Source organism: Bos taurus, chromosome 22, assembly GCF_002263795.3.
Source record: "Bos taurus isolate L1 Dominette 01449 registration number 42190680 breed Hereford chromosome 22, ARS-UCD2.0, whole genome shotgun sequence".
NCBI classification, from domain to species: Eukaryota; Metazoa; Chordata; class Mammalia; order Artiodactyla; family Bovidae; genus Bos; species Bos taurus.
This window is the reverse complement of record NC_037349.1, coordinates 53635496-53657388: the sequence shown is the minus strand read 5'-3', so window position 1 is coordinate 53657388 and position 21893 is coordinate 53635496. Positions and strand designations below refer to the sequence as shown.

Here is a 21893-nt window from a genome sequence, read left to right as displayed (position 1 = left end):
TTATAGGAATGGTCTGCGTCTTTAGTTTTTGCTGCACTGGGTCTCACCAGCAGCGCACAGGCTCTTCGTTGCTGCTCGGACGTCCCCTAGTTGCAATACTTGATACTCGGTGGCTACTCTCCAGCTGTAGTGTGCCGGCTTCTTGCTCCGGTGCCTTCTCTTGCTGCGGGGCACAGGCTCTAGGGCACGCGGGCTCAGTGGTTGTGGCGCGTGGGTTTAGTTGCACCGTGACGTGTGAGATCTTAGTTTCCGGATCAGAGATGGAACTCACATGCCCCGCCCTGGCAGTGGATTCTCAGCCCCTGGCCCGCCAGGGGAGCCCCGGCCAGGCTCAGCAGTTTTGGTGGACCTAGGTGACTCTCTTCCAGTGGAGCTGCTAGTTCAGAGACGGGCCCGAGGCGCAGCCCGACTCAGTGGTTCTCCAAGTGCGGTCCCTGGACCAGCATGGTCAGCGGCACCTGAGAAGTCGTCCGACAGGCGGATCCTCAGGCCCTTCCCGGACCTACTGAGTCAGAATCTCTGAGGCGGGGCCGTAGAAGCCTTGTGTGTTAGCACAGCTGCCGGGTGGTTCTGAAGCACGCTGAAGTCTGAGAACCGCAGGCCTGTTTTCTCGTGTTCACGCCTTGGCCGTTCTGCTTTATCTTCGGTCTGTGTGAGCTCTGGCACGGCTCCGCTGGCTCCAAATACGTGCCACCGTCGGCAGTGTGAGGACTGTGGCTTGTCACCAGCACTCAGGGGAGTCACATGGGGAAGAAGTATCATTGGGAAGGTCAAGAAATCCACCTTCTCCCGTTCCAGGGCAAAGGGATAGTACAGTGCGATGGGAAGAGTTGACCTGGCACCAGTGAGTTGTTCAGTTGCTCAGTCGTGTCCGACTCTTTGCGACCCCGCGGACTGTAGCCCACCAGGCTCCTCTGGCCGTGGGTTTCCCGGGCGAGGACCCTGGAGTGGGTTCCTTGTGAGGCCTGGGTTCAAAGCCCAGTTCTTGTACTTGGCTTTGGCCAGACAGCCAGACGTGCTGGACCCTTTAGCTTTTGTTTCCTCATCTGCAACACGAAGACTCAGTGAAACTGCATACAATGCCGTATGCGGAGTTAAACTGCTCTGGGGTCACATTATTGCCGGGTTTAATGAGATGACCCCAGCCAACCTCCAACGCCCACCAGCCCGGAGTTCTCAGCCCCACTGTGTGGTTCCTGCCTGTCCCGTCGTGGCTGTGGTCTGGCGCCACCTGGCGGTGCTCAGCTGCTCTAGCTTATTTGTCAGTGAGGATGGCTTGGGGTCCTGCCCTTGCCTGGAACTTTCAGGACAGCGGCTGTGATTCCAGGAATTTCCCAGTTCATCGGTGTCTGTTTCATTGGCTAGATCTAGAGTGATTCAGCCTGGAGAATACCTTCTTTCTGCCTCTCTGCTTTTCAAGAGGAGTTTGCTTGCTGTTTTCTGCATGGCCTTACCTTCCTTCAGTGTGTCTACGGTAGAAGATGGGGGTCGTCACCAGTCGAGTGATATCCCACATGGATGCCATCACAAGGGATTTTTACAGAATTGTCAAGACAGTTAAAGGGATACAGGGTAGGTAAAGTGCCCAGTACATAGAAGGCACTTTAAAAAATGAAAACGCCCTCTCCATTCCCTAGTAGGGAGAGAGAGACTGGATTCCACATGGCGGTGTGCACTCAGCAGATGTTAAACTGTGCAGGTGGGCTTATGGCACAATGGAACAAGCACACACGTCACCGTCAGACAGCCTGGCTTCCAACCTGCCCGTTCATTACCTGGGCGAGCCTCGCTGAGCCTTCCTAATGTATGAGGTGGAGATGATATTGTTTGACCTAAGAATCCACCTGCAATGCAGGAGACCTGGGTTCAGTCCCTGGGTCAGGAAGATCCCTTGGAGAAGGAAATGGCTACCCACTCCAGTATTCTTGCCTGGAGAATTCCATAGACAGAGGAGCCTGGCAGCCTACAGTCCATGGGTCTCAAAGGGTTGGACATAACTGAGCAACTAACATTCACTTTCCATGGTGTCTTTAGGGCTTTCCTGGTGGCTCAGTGGCAAAGAATCCGCCTGCCAATGCAGGAGATGTGGGTTTGATCCCTGGCTTGGGAAGATCCCCTGGAGAAGGAAGTGGCAACCCACTCCAGTATTCTTTCCTGGGAAATCCCCCAGACAGAGGAGTCTGGTGGGCTGCAGTCCATGGGGTCTCAAAGAGTCAGACAGGACGGAGTGAGGAGACACCACATGGCGTCTTTATGAAAGAGAAGAGGAAGCCCAGACTGCTGACCACAGATCACTGGCTGTCATGTCCAGTGATCCCCGGTCCCTGCATTCCCACACTGCTCCGTGATGTTGACACGTGATGGGTCCTATTTCTGCCTAATTCTTTGGTGAATTCTTTCCCGCTGAATGCATCCTAGAGTAGGAGACAGGGAGTGGTTTGTGAAATGTCTCTGTGAAAGGAACGTGGAAGGTGGGAACAGAAGGGGGACTAACGATGTAGTAACGTGTGGCAGTGTATTCACACACTTTAAAAACTATTTTTTAGTGTATGAAACTTCTAAATACGGCACTTGAAACAACAGGAGGCCATCAACAGATGTTAGTTTCCTTCTCTCACTTTGAGAAAATGCAAACTATGGGTGTGGAAGTCGGTTTCTAAACTCGGGGTGGGGGTGGGGTGGATCGTTTAAAACTTTCGTGAAAACCAGAGTTTGAGTCCTTCAGAGCAGAGAAAGGCCCCACCTTCTTGGGTCTGTGGGGGAAGTCCTTGTTTATTTATATTTTTTTGGTAATAAAGGAAATAGAGATGCAACCTTTGTCTGCTGCCCCTGCCTCTGGGGTCTGGACATGGGACTCCTCAGCTCTGGGACCTGGCAGGGAGAGGATTTGTCTGGCCAGTTGGGCACTTTTTAGAATGATCATCAAACTGACACCTGCTCACTATTAAGTTTGGGGAAGTTTAGGAGAGTATAAAGAAGCAAACAACTAGTGAATTCCTGCCTCACCCCCCACAGTCATTCAGATACCATGTACGTCTACCCAGAGACCCTGTCATTCTTGCACAGATTTCCTTTCCAGTCTTTTTTCTTTAAATTTCTTCATTACATAACTGAGTCTTACTTTTTTTTTCCTTTTCACATTATTACATGAGTTTTACTTGAAAGTTAAGAAGAAAGTATTGTTTCTCAGATTATGAATACATGATTCTAGAAAAATTTAAAATGTGTGAAGCAGAAGGTGAAATTTCTCTTATACCATCTTCTACTGTATTTAATTTTGGGGGCTCCAAAATCACTGTAGATGGTGATTGCAGCCATGACATTAAAAGACGCACTTACTCCTTGGAAGGAAAGTTATGACCAACCTAGATGGCATATTCAAAAGCAGAGACATTACTTTGCCAGCAAAGGTCCATCTAGTCAAGGCTATGGTTTTTCCAGTGGTCATGTATGGATGTGAGAGTTGGACTGTGAAGAAAGCTGAGTGCCGAAGAATTGATGCTTTTGAACTGTGGTGTTGGAGAAGACTCTTCAGTCCCTTGGACTGCAAGGAGATCCAACCAGTCCATTCTGAAGGAGATCAGACCTGGGATTTCTTTGGAAGCAATGATGCTAAAGCTGAAACTCCAATACTTTGGCCACCTCATGCGAAGAGTTGACTCATTGGAAAAGACCCTGATGCTGGGAGGGATTGGGGGCAGGAGGAGAAGGGGATGACAGAGGATGAGATGGCTGGATGGTATCACCGACTCGATGGACATGAGTTTGGGTGAACTCCGGCAGTTGGTGATGGACAGGGAGGTCTGGCGTGCTGTGATTCATGAGGTTGCAAAGAGTCGGACACGACTGAGCGACTGAACTGAACTGTATTTAATAATAGAAAAATGTTGTAAATATTGAAAAGTATAAAGTGGTAAGTGAAATTTCCCTTGAATAAGCCTGTCAGTGCTATATAACATTAGATACGTTTTTGAAAGAAAAATATAAAATGGAAAGTGAAATTTTCCTGTAGTGCTATCGACCAGTGCTAAAAGCGATTAGTTTTAGTATGCAGCCTTCCATTTTGAACATCAGTGGTGTGTGTGTGGGTGTAGGTTACCAAAATGGAATTGTGCTGTAAATGTAGGTGCAGGTATCTAGCTTGCGTTTGTCCCTTACTAACATAATTTGAGTACCCTCCTATAGTAAAGCATTTTCTCATACCACTGAAACACTTATTTGAAGGGTGTTTTAAATGGCTACATGTTACATTTACATGTACTCTGCTTTATGTGATCATTTCCTCTAAGGCTGCCAGTTTGGATCCAAGTAAACATTTATTCATATTTCTGATTCATTCCCTAAGCTAAGTCCCAGACAGCCCCTCTGAGTCAGAGATAAATAATTTAAGAGTTTCCTCTCCAGGGTGAGCTTATCATTTTACACTCTTCTCTGTAGCTTACAGAAATATGCACTGATGGCCATCACAAACAAATGTGATTGTTTAAAAAAATCTTTGTTATCATATGTGAAAAAGCTCTCATTTATCTTTCTTAGACTGCTACAGGGTTTGAGTTCGGCGCGTGTGACCCTTTTCCTCTGTGATTTTTGGAAGAGAGGTGATCTACCGTCTGTTAAATCAAAAAGCTAATTCCTGCCGAGATTCCTTAGAATGTCCCTGATCCCATCCCAAGAGAAGAGCTGGGTGTTCTCCACACCTTGGCTCAGAAGCTTTCTCTCTCTCTGGCAAGTCCTGTGCATTTCCAGGCAGCCTCCTGGCTCCCTCTAGTGACCACCTTAGCAGCTGCAGCCTCGCTTCCTTGGCTCTCATCCGCACTGGTTCATCCTGGTTGGGACACCCCAGAGCAGAGCAAGGGGCACGCCACAGACTTGCAGCCAGACGGTGTGTGTGGCGGGGGGACTGTTTTCCTGCATGTCTGGGCAGCTCCTTTTAACGGTGGGCTCTTTGTGTCCTTGTCGGCTTGGCTGTAGGGAAGCAGCCCGTTAGTGTCACCCTGAGCCTAAATCCCGGGGCACAAGGTGGAAAAGACACTCTTGTTAGTTCTCACTTTCCTTTCTGAAACTCTGGGTCCTCTGGAATCTTTTTATGGAGGGAGAGAATTGTAAGTCAGTAACATTGTTAAATTAAACTTCTATGGATGTCAGAGGATTCTGTTATAGGGACCCTGAAATCATTGAGCTGTAGGTACTCCTTCTTTTTAGTCTAGTCTAGTTGGGAAATGCTTGTGAAGGTTCTATAATGAGAACCTCCTAGAACAACTCTGAGGGGAGGACAGAAGGAAAGTTTGGAGAGCTAAAGATTCTAACATGCACTCCATTGCCCTTCACACTCTCACTCCACTAAAGTTTGTTGTTCAGGCAATAAAAGTAATATACGTAGTTATTGCAAGGGGGGGGGAACTAATAAAAATCACCATTTCCTTTACTCACAGGTGACTATTGACATTCGGTTTACATGTACGTATGAGCATACACTGATTTTTGCAGTCATGTAAGTGTGCATGTTTATCTGATCTAGGTATACAAACACACACAGTTGTCTTTTTCTCAGGATTATTGATGTTCTTTATGCGTTTTAGATACTAATGCTATGTTGTAGCCATCTTCTTATCCCTGACTTGCTTTCCTTCTATTCAATTTATTGCCCTCGGTTAGATGATTACCACAGAACTGGAAAAGGTCAGTGTTCATTCGAATCCCAAATAAAGGTAATACCAAAGAATGCTCAAACTACTGCACAGTTGCACTCATCTCACACACTAGTAAAGTAATGCTCAAAATTCTCCAAGCCAGGCTTCAGCAATATGTGAACCGTGAACTTCCAGATGTTCAAGCTGGTTTTAGAAAAGGCAGAGGGACCAGAGATCAAATTGCCAACATCTGCTGGATCAGCGAAAAAGCAAGAGAGTTCCAGAAAAAACATCTATTTCTGCTTTATTGACTATGCCAAAGCCTGTGACTGTGTGGATCACAATAAACTGTGGAAAATTCTGAAAGAGATGGGAATACCACCTGACCTGCCTCTTGAGAAATCTGTATGCAGGTCAGGAAGCAACAGTTAGAACTGAGCATGGAACAACAGACTGGTTCCAAATAGGAAAAGGAGTACATCAAGGCTGTAAATTGTCACCATGCTTATTTAACTTCTATGGAGAGTACATCATGAGAAACGCTGGGCTGGAGGAAGCACAGTCTGGAATGAAGATTGCCAGGAGAAATATCAATAACCTCAGATATGCAGATGACACCACCCTTATGGCAGAAAGTGAAGAAGAACTAAAGAGCCTCTTGATGAAAGTGAAAGAATGAAAAAGTTGGCTTAAAGCTCAACATTCAGAAAACGAAGATCATGGCATCCAGTCCCATCACTTCATGGCAAATAGATGGGGAAACAGTGGACACAGTGGCTGACTTTATTTTTCTGGGCTCCAAAATCACTGTAGATGGTGACTGCAGCCATGAAATTAAAAGATGCTTGCTCCTTAGAACGGAGAAGGCAATGGCAAGCCACTCCAGTACTCTTGCCTAGAAAATCCCATGGATGGAGGAGCCTGGTAGGCTGCAGTCCATGGGGTCGCTACAAGTTGGATGCGACTGAGCGACTTCACTTTCACACAATGGAGAAGGCAATGGCAACCCACTCCAGTGTTCTTGCCTGGAGAATCCCAGGGACGGCAGAGCCTGGTGGGCTGCCGTCTATGGGGTCGCACAGAGTCGGACACGACTGAAGCGACTTAGCAGCAGCAGCTCCTTAGAAGGAAAGTTATGACCAACCTAGACAGCATATTAAAAAGCAGAGACATTACTTTGCCAACAAAGGTCCGTCTAGTCAAGGCTATGGTTTTTCCAGTGGTCAGGTATGGATGTGGGAGTTGGACTATAAAGAAAGCTGAGCGCCGAAGAATTGATGCTTTTGAACTGTGGTGTTGAAGACTCTTGAGAGTCCCTTGGACTGCAAGGAGGTCCAACCAGTCCATCCTAAAGGAGATCAGCCCTGGGTATTCATTGGAGGGACTGATGCTGAAGCTGAAACTAGGCCACCTGATGCGAAGAGCTGACTCATTTGAAAAGACCCTGATGCTGGGAAAGATTGAAGGCAGGAGGAGAAGGGGACGACAGAGGATGAGATGGTTGGATGGCATCACCAACTCAATGGACATGGGTTTGGGTGGACTCTGGGAGTTGGTGATGGACGGGGAGGCCTAGCGTGCTGTGGTTCATGGGGTCGCAAAGAGTCGGACATGACTGAGCAACTGAACTGAACTGAACTGAGATGATTACCAAGCCCGCTTAGCCCAAGGCTGAATTAAAATTACAGTTACATCCTCAGGGAATGTAGCACATGCTCAGAGCATTAAACTGTTCTAGAGGAACCAATCAGAGGGTTGGGGCGACAGTGAGACAACAGTGAATCTGGCAGCAGCTAACACCACACAAAGGGTCTGATGAGGCCAGGAGAGGGTCAGGGCCTTCCCGAGGAACTTACCATGAAAGTGAAAGTCACTCAGTCGTGTCTGACTCTCTGCGACCCCATGGACTATACAGTCCATGGGATTCTCCAGGCCAGAATACTGGAGTGGAATAGTGGTTCCCTTCTCCAGGGGATCTTCCCAACCCAGGGATCAAACCCAGGTCTCTCACATCACAGGTGGATTCTTTACCAGCTGAGCCACCAGAGAAGTCCAAGAACACTGGAATGGGTAGCCTATCCCTTCTTCAGGGGATCTTCCCACGCCAGGAATCGAACCGAGGTCTCCTGCATTGCAGGCAGAGTCTTTACCAACTGAGCTACTAGGGAAGCCCATTTCTAGTGGAAGGTCACTGGATGGAAATCCTTACCTCGCCAAAGTCAAAGACAGTCGCCTATAATTTCTAACACAGTGGCTTTTGTGTTTCACAGAAAGTCTGAGGTCTTTAGTCTGTCTGGAGGTTTGCTTTCTAGTTAATTTTTCCTTTTGTGGTGTTTCGCCTGTGTTGATGCTTTCAGAGTCCTCTCTGAGCTCCGACGAGTCCTCATCAGCACCCTCTCCCCAGGTACCTTGTACTGTTGGCCTGCTCTGGGGCGTCACAGGTGAGGACACCCACTGTGTATGGGGGGATTTCTGTGTGTCTCCAGCACTGTTAGTTTTTTGACACTGGTGATTTTGGTTTCAGGTGAACTAGGTCTAAGGGTCTTGATTCCACTAGTGTTTAGAAATTATTCAGTTTCTGAAGCTTCCATGGAGTCTGTTGGGTGTGTTTTGTGTGTGGCCCTGTAAATATTCTTAGATCTGGGGTTGCTGCTTCAGGGTCCCCCACCAAGATGTTCCCACTTACCTTGAACAGGTGTTTTTGTTTTTTTTTTTTTTCAAAAGGGATCTAAGGAGTTGATAAATAGTACACTTCTTGTCAGCATCCTAGCTCTCTGGAAACTAAAGTTATATCTGAGCAGTCAGGGTATCTTGCATGTTTCCCACTCCCGCCCACCCCATTGAGATCCAGAGAAAACAGGAAACTTCGTCATCTTTTCAGCAGCGTGCGTTTTCTGTCGTTCAGATGAGAAAAGTCGTGGAAGTAAGGAAAATAAGAGCTGACCAGTTTATGGGACTTTCCTGACAGGCTGTCTCCAGCACGCCCTGGAGACCATCTCAGAGGCGAGGGTCCCCAGCCCTGTGGGAAATGCCAGCTTCACAGGAGACGGTAGCCTGGTCCCTGCACATGCGGGCACCACTGCCACCTTGTCACCCAGTGTCTCAGTGGCCTCTTTCTCAGCAGAGAGGAGGTGGCAGAAGTAGGTATAGGAGGATTCCCCAGTTGGCCTGCCAGGCGGCACCCATATCAGAGACCCTGTCTTCTGGCCCGAGTCTGCCTGTTACTAAGGGCCACGTCACCTTCCAGAAACCAGAACCTGTGACTAATGGTTGGCATTGTTTTCTGCATGATTATTTCTGCTTTACAAGCCCTTCTTGTCTCCTTTTCCAGTGCCTATGAACATTTTCTTCTTACCCTGCCTTTGTGCTTTCTCCTTAGGCCGGAAGCTGAGAGGAAAAGCCTTTTATTTCGTCAACGGCAAAGTGTTCTGCGAGGAAGACTTCCTGGTGAGTGTGTCACCCAAGCAGGCCTGGCAGAAGGTGGTTTAACTCCGTGGCGCCCCCCAGCCCCACCTGGAGGCCGCGCCGCTGGAGAAAGGGGTCCAGTCGTTTCTTTAGCGGCAGCAGGCGAGTGGCCCACGTTCCCAGGCAAATGACAAGCCGCACAGCTCTGTGCTTTTCAGGGACTTCACGGTCACTCAGCCTGACTTCTTGTGCCTTGCCCATCTCACCGAGCTCTTTTTTTTTTTTTAAATTTTATTTATTCATGGCTGCACTGGGTCCTCCCTGCTTCTCATTGCGCTGGCCTCTCTTGTTGAGGAGTGCAGCTCTAGGAATGCGGGCTTCAGTAGCTGTGGCTCCCAAGCTTAGCTGCCCTGCAGCATGTGGGGTCTTCCTGGATCAGGGATGGAATCCACACCTCCTACATGGGCAAGGAGGCTCCTCACCACCAAGCCACCGGGGAAGCCCCTCCACCCTGCTTTTAACTCTCTCTCTGGGATCCCGGTCCCCCTTATGTCTCATTCTGCCTCTCCCACTCGCTGAAAAGTCCATCCATGTGCCAGAGAGTCCCAGAGCTGAACTCCAGCCCTGTGGGCACCTCTGAGGCCAGCTGCTCACGGTCTCCCTGCCCACTGGGCAGGCCCAGGGTTGGCCCCCAGCCCTCCCACTCCCTTGAGAGTCACCTGAAGCCAAAAAACAGCCTTGCCTGGGACCTCGACTCTCAGAACAGGGCCCTAGGTTCCTCCTGCCCCCCGCCTCCTTCCTCTCCCTCCTAGAGTGCGGCCAGGCCCTGGTGCCACCGCGTCGCCCCCGGGCGCCTGTGGCTCCACGGCCCGCACCCTGCTGCACGGCCGCGTCGCCCAGGCCCGGCGCCAGGGTTCCGCACATGCGCGGAAGCTCCCTGTGGTCCGGGCGGCCTCCCTCGCAGCCTTGCATCTCACTCACTGTGGGGCTTGCGGTTCTCTGCACGCCCACGTCCCGCCCTGTGTGCTGGAGTCTGCACTGGGTCCGCTGCCAGGAACGCCTTCCCTGTTTGTTTGCCCAGATCCTCCGACAGCCTGCATGTTCCCTGGCCTCAAAGTGGGTCCCCCTCCTCTGTGCTGCTGCCCTTGGCCTTTTCTGGCCAGCGGTTAGCGCACTGCCTGTCCATTTACAAGTCTTCCCTGACTTGACTGAAAGTTCCTAGGGAGAGGGGAACACAGTGTTTCACCTTCTCATCTTTAGACCCTAACACAGCTCCAGGCAAGGAGCCATGCCCGGTCAGTAGGATGACCAGTGTGTGACCCAGAGATGGCTCCGAACCAGCCTCTTCATGGATGTGTGGGTTGACTCATGATGACTCATGTTTGCCAGTAACAGGCAAGCAAACCCAAGGAAACTGATTCCTGCATGCCCTCGGGAGGTCGTTTCCTCCCACGTGTTCACTTTAGTCACTGGTGCTGTGTCTGTGATAGTCAGATGGCGGTGCCACACCAGAGTTGACTGTCTCCCAGCTTCAAATCTGCTGGGCTGAGTGCCTGTCCTGCTTCTAGAGTCTCATGGGCTCTGGGTGGGTCATCTGCCCATGCCTGGGCAAAGTGATGGGTGCTGGAGGCATGCAAGGCTCTGAGGAGCCAAAGCAAAAACAGTACCCAGCTGTGGATGTGACTGGTGATAGAAGCAAGATACGATGCTGTAAAGAGCAATATTGCATAGGAACCCTGGAATGTCAGGTCCATGAAGCAAGGCAAATTTGAAGTGATCAAACAAGAGATGGCAAGAGTGAATGTCAACAGTCTAGGAATCAGCGAACTGAAATGGACTGAAATGGGTGAATTTAACTCAGATGACCATTATATCTACTATTGCGGGCAGGAATCCCTCAGAAGAAATGGAGTCGCCATCATGGTCAACAGAAGAGTCCGAAATGCAGTACTTGGATGCAATCTCAAAGACGACAGAATAATCTCTGTTTGTTTCCAAGGCAAACCATTCAATATCACAGTAATCCAAGTCTATGCCCCAACCAGTAACGCTGTAGAAGCTGAAGTTGAACGGTTCTATGAAGACCTACAAGACATTTTAGAACTAACACCCAAAAAAGATCTCCTTTTCATTATAGGGGACTGGAATGCAAAAGTAGGAAGTCAAGAAACACCTGGAGTAACAGGCAAATTTGGCCTTGGAATACGGAATGAAGCAGGGCAAAGACTAATAGAGTTTTGCCAAGAAAATGCACTGGTCATAACCAACACCCTCTTCCAACAACACAAGAGAAGACTCTATACATGGACATCACCAGGTAGTCAACACCAAAATCAGGTTGATTATATTCTTTGCAGCCAAAGATGGAGAAGCTCTATACAGTCAGCAAAAACAAGACCAGGAGCTGACTGTGGCTCAGACCATGAACTCCTTATTGCCAAATTCAGACTTAAATTGAAGAAAATAGGGAAAACCATGAGACCATTCAGGTATGACCTAAATCAAATCCCTTATGATTATACAGTGGAAGTGAGAAATAGATTTAAGGGCCTAGATCTGATAGAGTGCCTGATGAACTATGGAATGAGGTCCGTGACACTGTACAGGAGACAGGGCTCAAGACCATTCCCATAGAAAAGAAATGCAAAAAAGCAAAATGGCTGTCTGGGGAGGCCTTACAAATAGCTGTGAAAAGATGAGAAATGAAAAGCAAAGGAGAAAAGGAAAGATATAAACATCTGAATGCAGAGTTCCAAAGAATAGCAAGAAGAGATAAGAAAGCCTTCTTCAGCGATCAATGCAAAGAAATAGAGGAAAACAACAGAATGGGAAAGACTAGGGATCTCTTCAAGAAAATCAGAGATACCAAAGGAACATTTCATGCAAAGATGAGCTCGATAAAGGACAGAAATGGTATGGACCTAACAGAAGCAGAAGATATTAAGAAGAGATGGCAAGAATACACAGAAGAACTGTACAAAAAAGATCTTCACGACCCAGATAATCACGATGGTGTGATCACTCACCTAGAGCCAGACATCCTGGAATGTGAAGTCAAGTGGGCCTTAGAAAGCATCACTACGAACAAAGCTAGTGGAGGTGATGGAATTCCAGTTGAACTATTCCAAATCCTGAAAGATGATGCTGTGAAAGTGTTGCACTCAATATGCCAGCAAATTTGGAAAACTCAGCAGTGGCCACAGGACTGGAAAAGGTCAGTTTACATTCCAATCCCAAAGAAAGGCAACGCCAAAGAATGCTCAAACTACCGCACAATTGCACTCATCTCACACGCTAGTAAAGTAATACTCAAAATTCTCCAAGCCAGGCTTCAGCAATATGTGAACCGTGAACTTCCTGATGTTCAAGCTGGTTTTAGAAAAGGCAGAGGAACCAGAGATCAAATTGACAACATCCGCTGGATCATGGAAAAAGCAAGAGAGTTCCAGAAAGACATCTATTTCTGCTTTATTGACTCTGCCAAAGCCTTTGACTGTGTGGATCACAATAAACTGTGGAAAATTCTGAAAGAGATGGGAATACCAGACCACCTGATCTGCCTCTTGAGAAACCTATATGCAGGTCAGGAAGCAACAGTTAGAACTGGACATGGAACAACAGACTGGTTCCAAATAGGAAAAGGAATACGTCAAGGATGTATATTGTCACCCTGTTTATTTAACTTATATGCAGAGTACATCATGAGAAATGCTGGGCTGGAAGAAACACAAGCTGGAATCAAGATTGCCGGGAGAAATATCAATAACCTCAGATATGCAGGTGACACCACCCTTATGGCAGAAAGTGAAGAGGAACTCAAAAGCCTCTTGATGAAAGTGAAAGTGGAGAGTGAAAAAGTTGGCTTAAAGCTCAGCATTCAGAAAATGAAGATCATGGCATCTGGTCCCACCACTTCATGAGAAATAGATGGGGAAACAGTGGAAACAGTGTCAGACTTTATTTTTCTGGGCTCCAAAATCACTACAGATGGTGACTGCAGCTATGAAATTAAAAGACCCTTGCTCCTTGGAAGGAAAGTTATGACCAACCTAGATAGCATATTCAAAAGCAGAGACATTACTTTGCCAACAAAGGTCCGTCTAGTCAAGGCTATGGTTTTTCCTGTGGTCATGTATGGATGTGAGAGTTGGACTGTGAAGAAGGCTGAGCGCCGAAGAATTGATACTTTTGAACTGTGGTGTTGGGGAAGACTCTTGAGAGTCCCTTGGACTGCCAGGAGATCCAACCAGTCCATTCTGAAGGAGATCAGCCCTGGGATTTCTTTGGAAGGAATGATGCTGAAGCTGAAACTCCGGTACTTTGGCCACCTCATGTGAAGAGTTGACTCATTGGAAAAGACTCTGATGCTGGGAGGGATTGGGGGCAGGAGGAGAAGGGGACGACAGAGGATGAGATGGCTGGATGGCATCACTGACTCGATGGACATGAGTCTCAGTGAACTCCGGGAATTAGTGATGGACAGGGAGGCCTGGCTGCTGCGATTCATCGGGTCGCAAAGAGTCGGACACGACTGAGCGACTGATCTGATCTGATCTGATCTTGCCTCAGGACCTAGCATGGGGGGCCAGCCCCACAGAAATCATGGGACCACAGGGTGGCAGAGCAAGGCTGGACCTTAAGCAAAAATAAAGCACTTCTCTGATCTGGGAGGATCCCACATAGCACAGGGCGAATAAGCCCGTGCACCACAACCAAGCCTGTGCTCTAGGGCCCAGGGGCTACAACTGCTGATGCCCACGTGCCTAGAGCCCATGCCTCACAGTAAGAGAAGTCACCGCAGTGAGACGCCCGTGCACCGCAACTAGAGAGGAGCCCCCGCTTGCTGCGAATAGAGAAAGCCCACACGCAGAAAGGAAGACCCAACACAGCCAAAAATAACAATTAAATTAAAAAATAAAGAACTGTTACCCCTAGAATCAGGAGGAAGTGCCGGGCAGCAAACCCCTGTGCTGTGTGGTGTAGGGCTCCAGAAAAGTTCCCTTTTCTTTTCTGCCTTCCTTTCTATTAGTTTCCCTTGTTAAGTTGTATTTGCAATATCTAAGCTTCTAGTATCTTCCAGTGTGTGGTATTTAGTCTGTTTTCTGAGGTGAGTTCCTCATTTCTTTCCAGATTCCAGCTCTGTGTGTGTGTGTATGTGTGTTTTGTAAGATAAGGTAAATCATATTTATCTAGTTTCTTTGAAGCTGATTGTAAAAGGCATTGGCTTTTTAAAAAAATTATATGGATAATTGCTTTACAATATTGGTTTGATTTCTGCCATATGTCGACACGGATTAGTTATAGGTGTACATATGTCCCCTCTCTCTTGAACCTCCCTCCCACCTCCCACCCTTTCCCACTCCTCTAAGTTGTTACAGAACCCCAGTGTGAGTTCCCTGAGTCATACAGCAAATTTCCATTGGCTATATATTTTACCTATGGTAGTATGTATGCTTTCATCAAGGCATTCATTGGCTTTTTGACCAGACCCAGACTTGAATTTGAATCCCATCCTCACCCCTGATAGGCTATGTGACCGTGAGAAAGTAACTTTACCTCTCTGAGCTTTGCTTTGTCTCCATTTGAGAAACAGTGTAATATATACCTTGCAGAATTGTTTTGAAAATTTAGAGCAATGGTCTCAAACTTGATCATGCATCAGAGTTCCCTGGAGGGCTCGCAAAAACCCAGATTGCCACTACCCCTCATCCCCTGCGCCTAGTTTCCAATTGTCCAATTCAGTAGGTCAGGGATGGAGCCTAAGAATTTGCACTCTGACAAGTTTTCAGGTGATGCCAGGGAACGTGTCTTGAAAACTACTGGAGTCTCTGCACAGCCTCTTACGCAGAGCCTGGCCTGTCATGGATGCCTGGGTGCAGCTGTTGAGAGATGAGCGGTATCAGCGTTTGTAATGGCTCTTGTGGCGGAGGGTATTCTGTAATTCACCACATTGTTGTCCACAGAGACTTGAGAGATTCCTGTATAGAGTGACACTTCTCTCGAAGACGTTCTTTGTGATCCTCGAGGCTGGCGGGGAAGTGGCTAGATCCCTCTGCCCCGCCTGGGCTGAACTTTCTTTTCTCTTCTCTCTGCAGTACTCTGGTTTCCAGCAGTCCGCTGACAGGTGTTTTCTCTGTGGACATCTGATCATGGACATGGTGAGTAGGGTCAGGCGAACAAGGTAATATTGATAACGTGGTGGGCAGGGGAGGCATTGGCAGAAAAAAATAATAATTGAAAACAATGTTTCCTACCTCGATTTGTGATCATGGCTGGTTTTATTTTTATTTATTTATGGCTCTGCTGGGTCTTCGTCTCTGTGCAGGCTTCTCTCTAGTTGCGGCAAGTGGGGCCTTCTGTCTAGTTGCGGTGAGTGGGCTTCTCACTGCGGTGGCTTGTCTTGTTTCGGAGCAGGGGTTCTAGGTACGTGGGCTTCAGTAGTTGCGGCTCCTGGGCTTAGGTGCCCTGAAACATGTGGAGTCTTCCCCAGACCAGGGATCGGACCCGTGTCCCCTGCACTGGGAGGCGGTTCTTAACCGGTAGACCACCAGGGAAGTGTCCCTATGGCTGGTTTTATTTGAAGAAGACCCCATGCAGCTTGCTTGCTGTGGTAGCCTGCATTTGGCTTTTGCTGGAATTAGCATCCTTCACCGTGCATCCCACACAGGGTCGTTCCTGAGGGTGCTGTCCTCCCCTGGGCGGTTCACGTCATGCTGGCCTCTCTGATTTTCTCTGATCTCTGTGGCATCCCAGATGAGATGTCAAACGGATCGTGTTTTCATGAAGAAATCTTAGCTGCTTTGGAATCAGCTACAGAAAGTCAGATAAACACAGTTGCTTTCCCCCCATGTTCTTCCCAGCTTAATCATTTCCTAAGATGAGGGTTGGGGCCCCATCGTTAGTTCTGAGATAGAAGAACAGGGAGCGGGTTTTATCCACTCCATTCCTCGCCAGCCATGGCTCTCTGAGCTTGTCCTGAGTGGGGACAGGTCTTCCTTCCTGGCCTCCTCAGGTTGTGAAGTTTATGAATACAGGGTTCTTATTCTGTCTCAGGGATCAAATTTCCCACCACTGGACATTGGCCCTGTCGGATTTCTTTCATATATTGGTCAGAGAGGATCATTATATCCCACTCTTTTCATTGCAAGAGTTAAATCCCTCTCTAAGCTGAGCCATTAATTCTGTTCTGGCGAAGGGAATTGCTAGTTGTATTTTTTTCTTTTACCATTTTTTTATTGAGAAGCAACCCAGAGGGTGCACATCTTACATGCACACTGAATGAACGTTGATGTGTCTGTGTACTCACTCGCTCGTTTGTGTCTTTGCAACCCCATGGACTGTAGCCCACCAGGCTCCTCTGTCCTCGGGCTTTCCCAGGCAGGAATACTGGAACCGGGTGCCCTTTCTGTCTCCAGGGGATCTTCCCCACTCAGGGATCTAATAACCCCCGTCTCCTGCATCTTCTGCATCGTCAGGCGGGTTCTTTACCACTATACCTATGTGTCAACACCACACAGATCAAGATCTAGAACATTCCCCATATCCAGAAAGACCCTCTCCCATGAAGACACCCACCGTTCTGACCTCTGTGGCCCCAGACTTGTTTCACTGGTCCTGGAACTCCATACTGTGGAATCTTACAGTATAGACTCCCTTGATCTGCCTTTTCTCACTTAGAAAATATTTTGGAGATTCATCCATGTTGTTTCGTGTGTTGTAAATTCACTTCTTCTCATCGCTAAGTAGAACTTCACTGTGTGGATATAGCACTGTTTATTTATCCATTCTCCTGCAGATGGACATTTGGGTGTTTCCAGTTTGGGGCCATTTATGACTGAGCTACCATGAACGCTCGTAGGCATGTCTTTGATGGACATAAGCTGGTTTTATGCTGACATGTAGAAAACAGAACCAGAGTGGAGGAGACCCCACTGTGCTCCGGGCTCTGACGGAGCACAGTACAGCGTGGCCCCGTGAGCAGTGTCCTCATAAGCGGCTGAGGCCTCCCTCGGAACACAGCCCTCCAGCCACCCCCCGGAGGAGGCAGGTGGAGCCTGCCTCACTCCCTCCTTCCCCAGGTCCCTGCCCGACTCCACAGGGCTCCTTTTCTCTAGCAGAATTTGCCCTTGATTTTAGACCCCTTCTGACAAACCTACCATATATGAGGCCAACAGTGTCCAAATTTATGAATGGGACTGTACCCTGTTCTTATTTGTCAATATACTAAGCCTTCTCTGGGTCTCAGGGTGTTTCACGTACCTATTGCCGTGTGTGTGTGCTCAGTTGCTAAGTTGTGTCCGACTCTTTGCCACCCCGTGGACTGTAGGCCGCCGGGTTCCTCTGTCCATGGGATTGTCCAGGCTAGAATGCTGGAGTGGGTTGCCATTTCCAACTGCAGGGGATCTTCCCACCCAGGGGACTGGACCCACGTCCCCTGCATTAGCAGGTGGATTCTTTACCACTGAGCCACCTGGGAAGCCCTTAGCTATTGCTACGTGATCATTATTGATCATGAGTCCATGGGTGAGGAATTAGGTCAAGGTTCGACAGGGCAGTTCTTCTGCTCCATGTGGCAATGGCTGGGGTCACTTACTCAGCTGTGTTCAGCTGGTACACAAGGTTGACCTCTCACCCTCCAGGCTTCTCTCCTGTGGCCACTAATCTTACCCAATAGTCTAGCCTGGACTTCCTTTCAACAAGAAAGAGGAAGTGGAAGCTACCAGTTTTCTTTCATCATTGACTTAAAAAAATCTCAGAACATCATTTCTTTCTCATTCTTCTTTTTTTTTGGCTATGCTGAGGGACACATGGGATCTTAGTTCCTTGACCAGGGATCAAACTTGTGCCCCCGGAATTGATAGCTTGGAGCCTTAACCACTGAACTGCCAGGGAAGTCCCCCTTCCTCATTCTGTTGATCAAAGCAAGTTACAAAGCCACTCCCAGCCTATGCATACAGGAAGGAAATGAACTGAGTTTGGAGACCTTCTCTACCCTGTGGGATAAAGCCAAGTCGCCCCTGGATTCTTATAGGTCTGCTCTCAGACTTGAAAACTTTCAGCCAATGTCTGTCTGATAGTGACACTTAGTTTTAACAATAGAACTCAGAACTGCCACTAAGAATTGCAACAATATAGAGAAAGATTCCTTCAGTTACCATTCCTTCAGTTACATGTCAAGAATCGCAACAATACAGAGAAAGATTCCTTCAGTTACCATTCCTTCAGTTACATGTCAGTTGTCCAGCTTGTGATGTAAATTGTCTGTCTCTGCTCCATCTTTGTTCATTGAGGGAAATACTCTGGGCTTGGAGGTTGGAACTGGGCATTTCCCACCTGAAAAAAAATTATTATAGCTAGTCAGAATGCAGCAAAATGGCATCATTACCCTACCGTACTTCTGGCACAGTGTGAGTTAAATTAATTTAAGGGTCTGTTTCTGCCACGACAGCATTAGTCTGGGACAAAATGCGTTCCAAGGTCCAGATTGCCAAGGACTCTCTGAAGCCCGGCTGCTTGTTCTTCCTACTTTGGCAGCTTGAGGAGCCTGGGAGGTTAATGAAATCCCAGAGGGAATGAGGACGCTTGAAAGCTGAGCTTTTCGAGGAGAGCTGGACTAGCACTATGTCCTCCTGGTGCCCCCTGGACTGCAAGCTGTGAGGCGTGGCGTTGGCCTCTGCAGGCAGCGTCGGGCGCCGGAAGGGGCCAGGACACAGCACAGCTTTCCCACGGAACTCACGACCCTTTGCGGAGGTTCTGTTCAGTTCCAAGTCCCCTTCTTCTGCCTGGTGGGAGGCTTTCTGTGTGGTGCTACTTGGGGGTGCTCATGACTGCTTTGTACGTTCCTCGCCAGCGTGCATTTTGCTGCCGGCTCGCTGGCGTGGATTCCACGCTTGTGTTGTTTGTGCTGAGTGTCATGGTGCAGGTAATCCCGGAAACGAATCTGCTGCTGAATTATTGGAGGTACTTTGAGCTGCAAATCACAGAAACTCAGCTCAAGTTTGAGAAACTGTCGCCTGTGTTAGAATCACTATATTAAAACACCCGTTGCTGGGGCAGGGCCCAAGAAAGTGCATTTTAATTAAGTTCCCAAAGGATGTTGATGTTGCGGGTCCAGAGGCAAAACTTTGAGAACCACTGAACTTAACAGGAAAAATGTCTTATCTCACCTGAGAGGGTGGGGAGGTAGGCAGTTCGGTGGAGAGTTAATCTGGTGACTCACCTCCATCACTGAGGATGTTCATTTCTCTCCTACCTTCCGCATCTAGGCTCTGTCCTGGTTTCAGGATGGCCTCTAACAGTCCCAGGTATCAGCCACATCCAGATCAAATGAAGCTTAGAAGAAGAAGGTGCCGGGGCTTTCTCCTGGCTGTGTTTAAAAGCAGCAGTAACAGAGAGGCTTTATTTACACTTGGTCTTCCCTGGTGGCTCAGACGGTAAAGTGTCTGCCTACAATGTGGGAGACTTGGGTTTGATCCCTGGGTCAGGAAGATCCCCTGGAGAAGGAAATGGCAACCCACTCCACTACTCTTGCCTGGAGAATCCCATGGACGGAGGAGCCTGGTGGGCTACAGTCCATGGGGTCACAAAGAGTCGGACATGGCTTCACTTTCACTTTACTTACACTTGGATTTGAGATAAGTCACGTCTTCTGGATTATAACGGCTGCAGAGACAAAGCTGCTTAGAAGGGGCACCCAGGAGGGAGAAGTTAAGAGGTTTTTTCCTGAGCTCTGCTGTTTCCTGATGGAGTTAACTTTCGTCTTTCCGTGTATTTGCTGCTTTCCAAATCTGGGGTGGGTCTTTTCATGACCTTGCTTTGCATCACTTTGTACAGAGAATCGTGGTTTTGATAGAGAACCCTCCCTCCTGGAGGTTTACAGGTGCTGGAGCAGGACCCTGTTCGGTTTCTTCCTGTTTACGCCTGTAACTCGGTTAGCCTTTCCTGCTTCATCATCCTTTTTTTTTTTTTTAAATTGTTTTGACGTGGACCATTTTTAAGTCTTTATGAAATTTGTTGCAATATGGCTTCTGTTTTATGTGTTGTGTTTTGGTTTTCTGGCTGAAGGCATGTGGGATCCTAGCTCCCCAGCCAGGGATTGAACCCACACCCCTTGCATTGGAGAGTGACGTCTTAACCACTGGACTGCCAGGGAAGTCTGTCCTTATCTTTTGACCTGGTCCAAGTGAAACTGGGATGAGCGTGTTGTTCAGCTGCTGAGTCGTATCCTAATCTTTTCAACCCCATGGGCTGCAGCACACCAGCCTCCTCTGTCCTTCACTGTCTCCCGGTGTTTGCTTAAATTTATGTCCATTGAATCGGGGGTGCTATCTAACCATCTCATCCTTTGCCACCACCTTCTCCTTTTGCCTTCAATCTTTCCCAGCGTCAGGGTCTTTTCCAATGAGTCAGTTCTTCCCATCAGGTGGCCAAAGCATTGGAGCTTCAGCTTCAGCATCAGTCCTTCTAATGAGTATTCAGGGTTGATTTCCTTTAGGATGGACTGGTTTGAGGGTGACAGTTTCCCATATGGTCCCTTGATCTGATGTGTCTCTCCCTTCCTTCCCTATAATCCCTGCTGAGTCCTGGCCTCTTCCTTTTGCACCCCCAGATCCTGCAGGCCCTGGGGAAGTCGTACCACCCCGGCTGCTTCCGCTGCGTCATCTGTAATGAGTGTTTGGACGGGGTGCCCTTCACCGTGGACTCGGAGAACAAGATCTACTGTGTCCGGGATTACCACAAGTAAGGAGGGGCGGGGTGGGGAGAGCCGCTCGTGCCGGCCACGCTGGCTGCGGCCCTGCAGAGTGGAGGGTGGGGACCCGAGGAGGCAAGTCTGCAGGTCGTTTGCGCCGCTCTCCACGGTGCAGCCAACGAGCGGTGGTTCGGGGGGGTGCAGACCACGTCTCGGGATCAGTGGATGCCGATGGGACAGGAACTGGCTAAAGAGTTATGTTTACTGTGGAACCAGGACCAAAAAAACCTACAGTCGGATTCCTGGCTAGGCCGCTAGAGGAGTCTGCCAAGCTCTGTGGCTCCAGCCTTACCAGACTTCAACAGGCACCGATTCAGGGCTGGCCTCCACACCCCCGGTTTGCCTGAGGCTTCACCAGGCACCATGAGGGGGCTAAACAGACAGTCTCCATCCCGAGTGGAGTGAGGGGGCCACGTGCGCTTGTTACCACTGGGGAACAAGCCCAAAGCAATAGTCCCGAGAGTGTGCCAGGCCCGTCTTCATACAGGGGTTCATGTGACGGGTGACGGGCGGGAGGTGGGGAGAGCCGACTGCTCTCTGCTTCTCCCCACAGGGTGTTGGCCCCCAAGTGTGCAGCCTGCGGCCTTCCCATCCTTCCTCCTGAGGTAAGATGCTTTCTCAGCTCTGCTCCTGGGGTTTTCCCAGACATATCTCCCTGGGTCATTTACAAGATCTGTGTCCCGTTTTTGTGCTGTGCTGTGCTAAGTCGCTTCAGTCATGTCTGACTCTGCGACCCCGTGGACTGTAGCCCACCAGGCTCCTCTGCTCATGGGGATTCTCCAGGCCAAAATACTGGATTGGGTTGCCATGCCCTTCCCCAAGGGGATCTTTCCAACCCAGGGATCAAACCCAGGTCTCCTGCATTGCAGGCAGATTCTTTACTGTTTGAGCCATCGGGGAAGCTGGTGTGGGTCCACCAAGAATACTGGAGTGGGTAGGCTATCCCTTCTCCATGGGAACTTCCCGACCCAGGAATTGAGCCAGGGTCTCCTGCATTGCAGGTGGTTTCTTTATCAGCTGAGCTACCCGGGAAGCCCTGTTCTTATACCTGTTTAAAAATTCTAACATTTCAGCTCTGAGACAGTGGCGTCCACACCAAGAAGCCTCTT

The 21893-nt window shown here is 48.8% G+C and overlaps 1 protein-coding gene across 3 annotated transcripts in view; it reads left to right on the top strand.

The window, feature by feature from the left end:
* The window catches only part of LIMD1 (LIM domain containing 1), a 79064-nt gene that overhangs the window by 51122 nt on the left and 6049 nt on the right, over positions 1-21893 (top strand). For all 3 annotated transcript variants that reach the window (XM_059879879.1, XM_059879880.1, NM_001193163.1), the window contains 4 exons: positions 9010-9077; positions 15131-15193; positions 20644-20774; positions 21338-21389. In XM_059879879.1, the coding sequence (XP_059735862.1) occupies positions 9010-9077; positions 15131-15193; positions 20644-20774; positions 21338-21389 (314 nt within the window). The remainder of the gene's footprint in view (positions 1-9009; positions 9078-15130; positions 15194-20643; positions 20775-21337; positions 21390-21893) is intronic.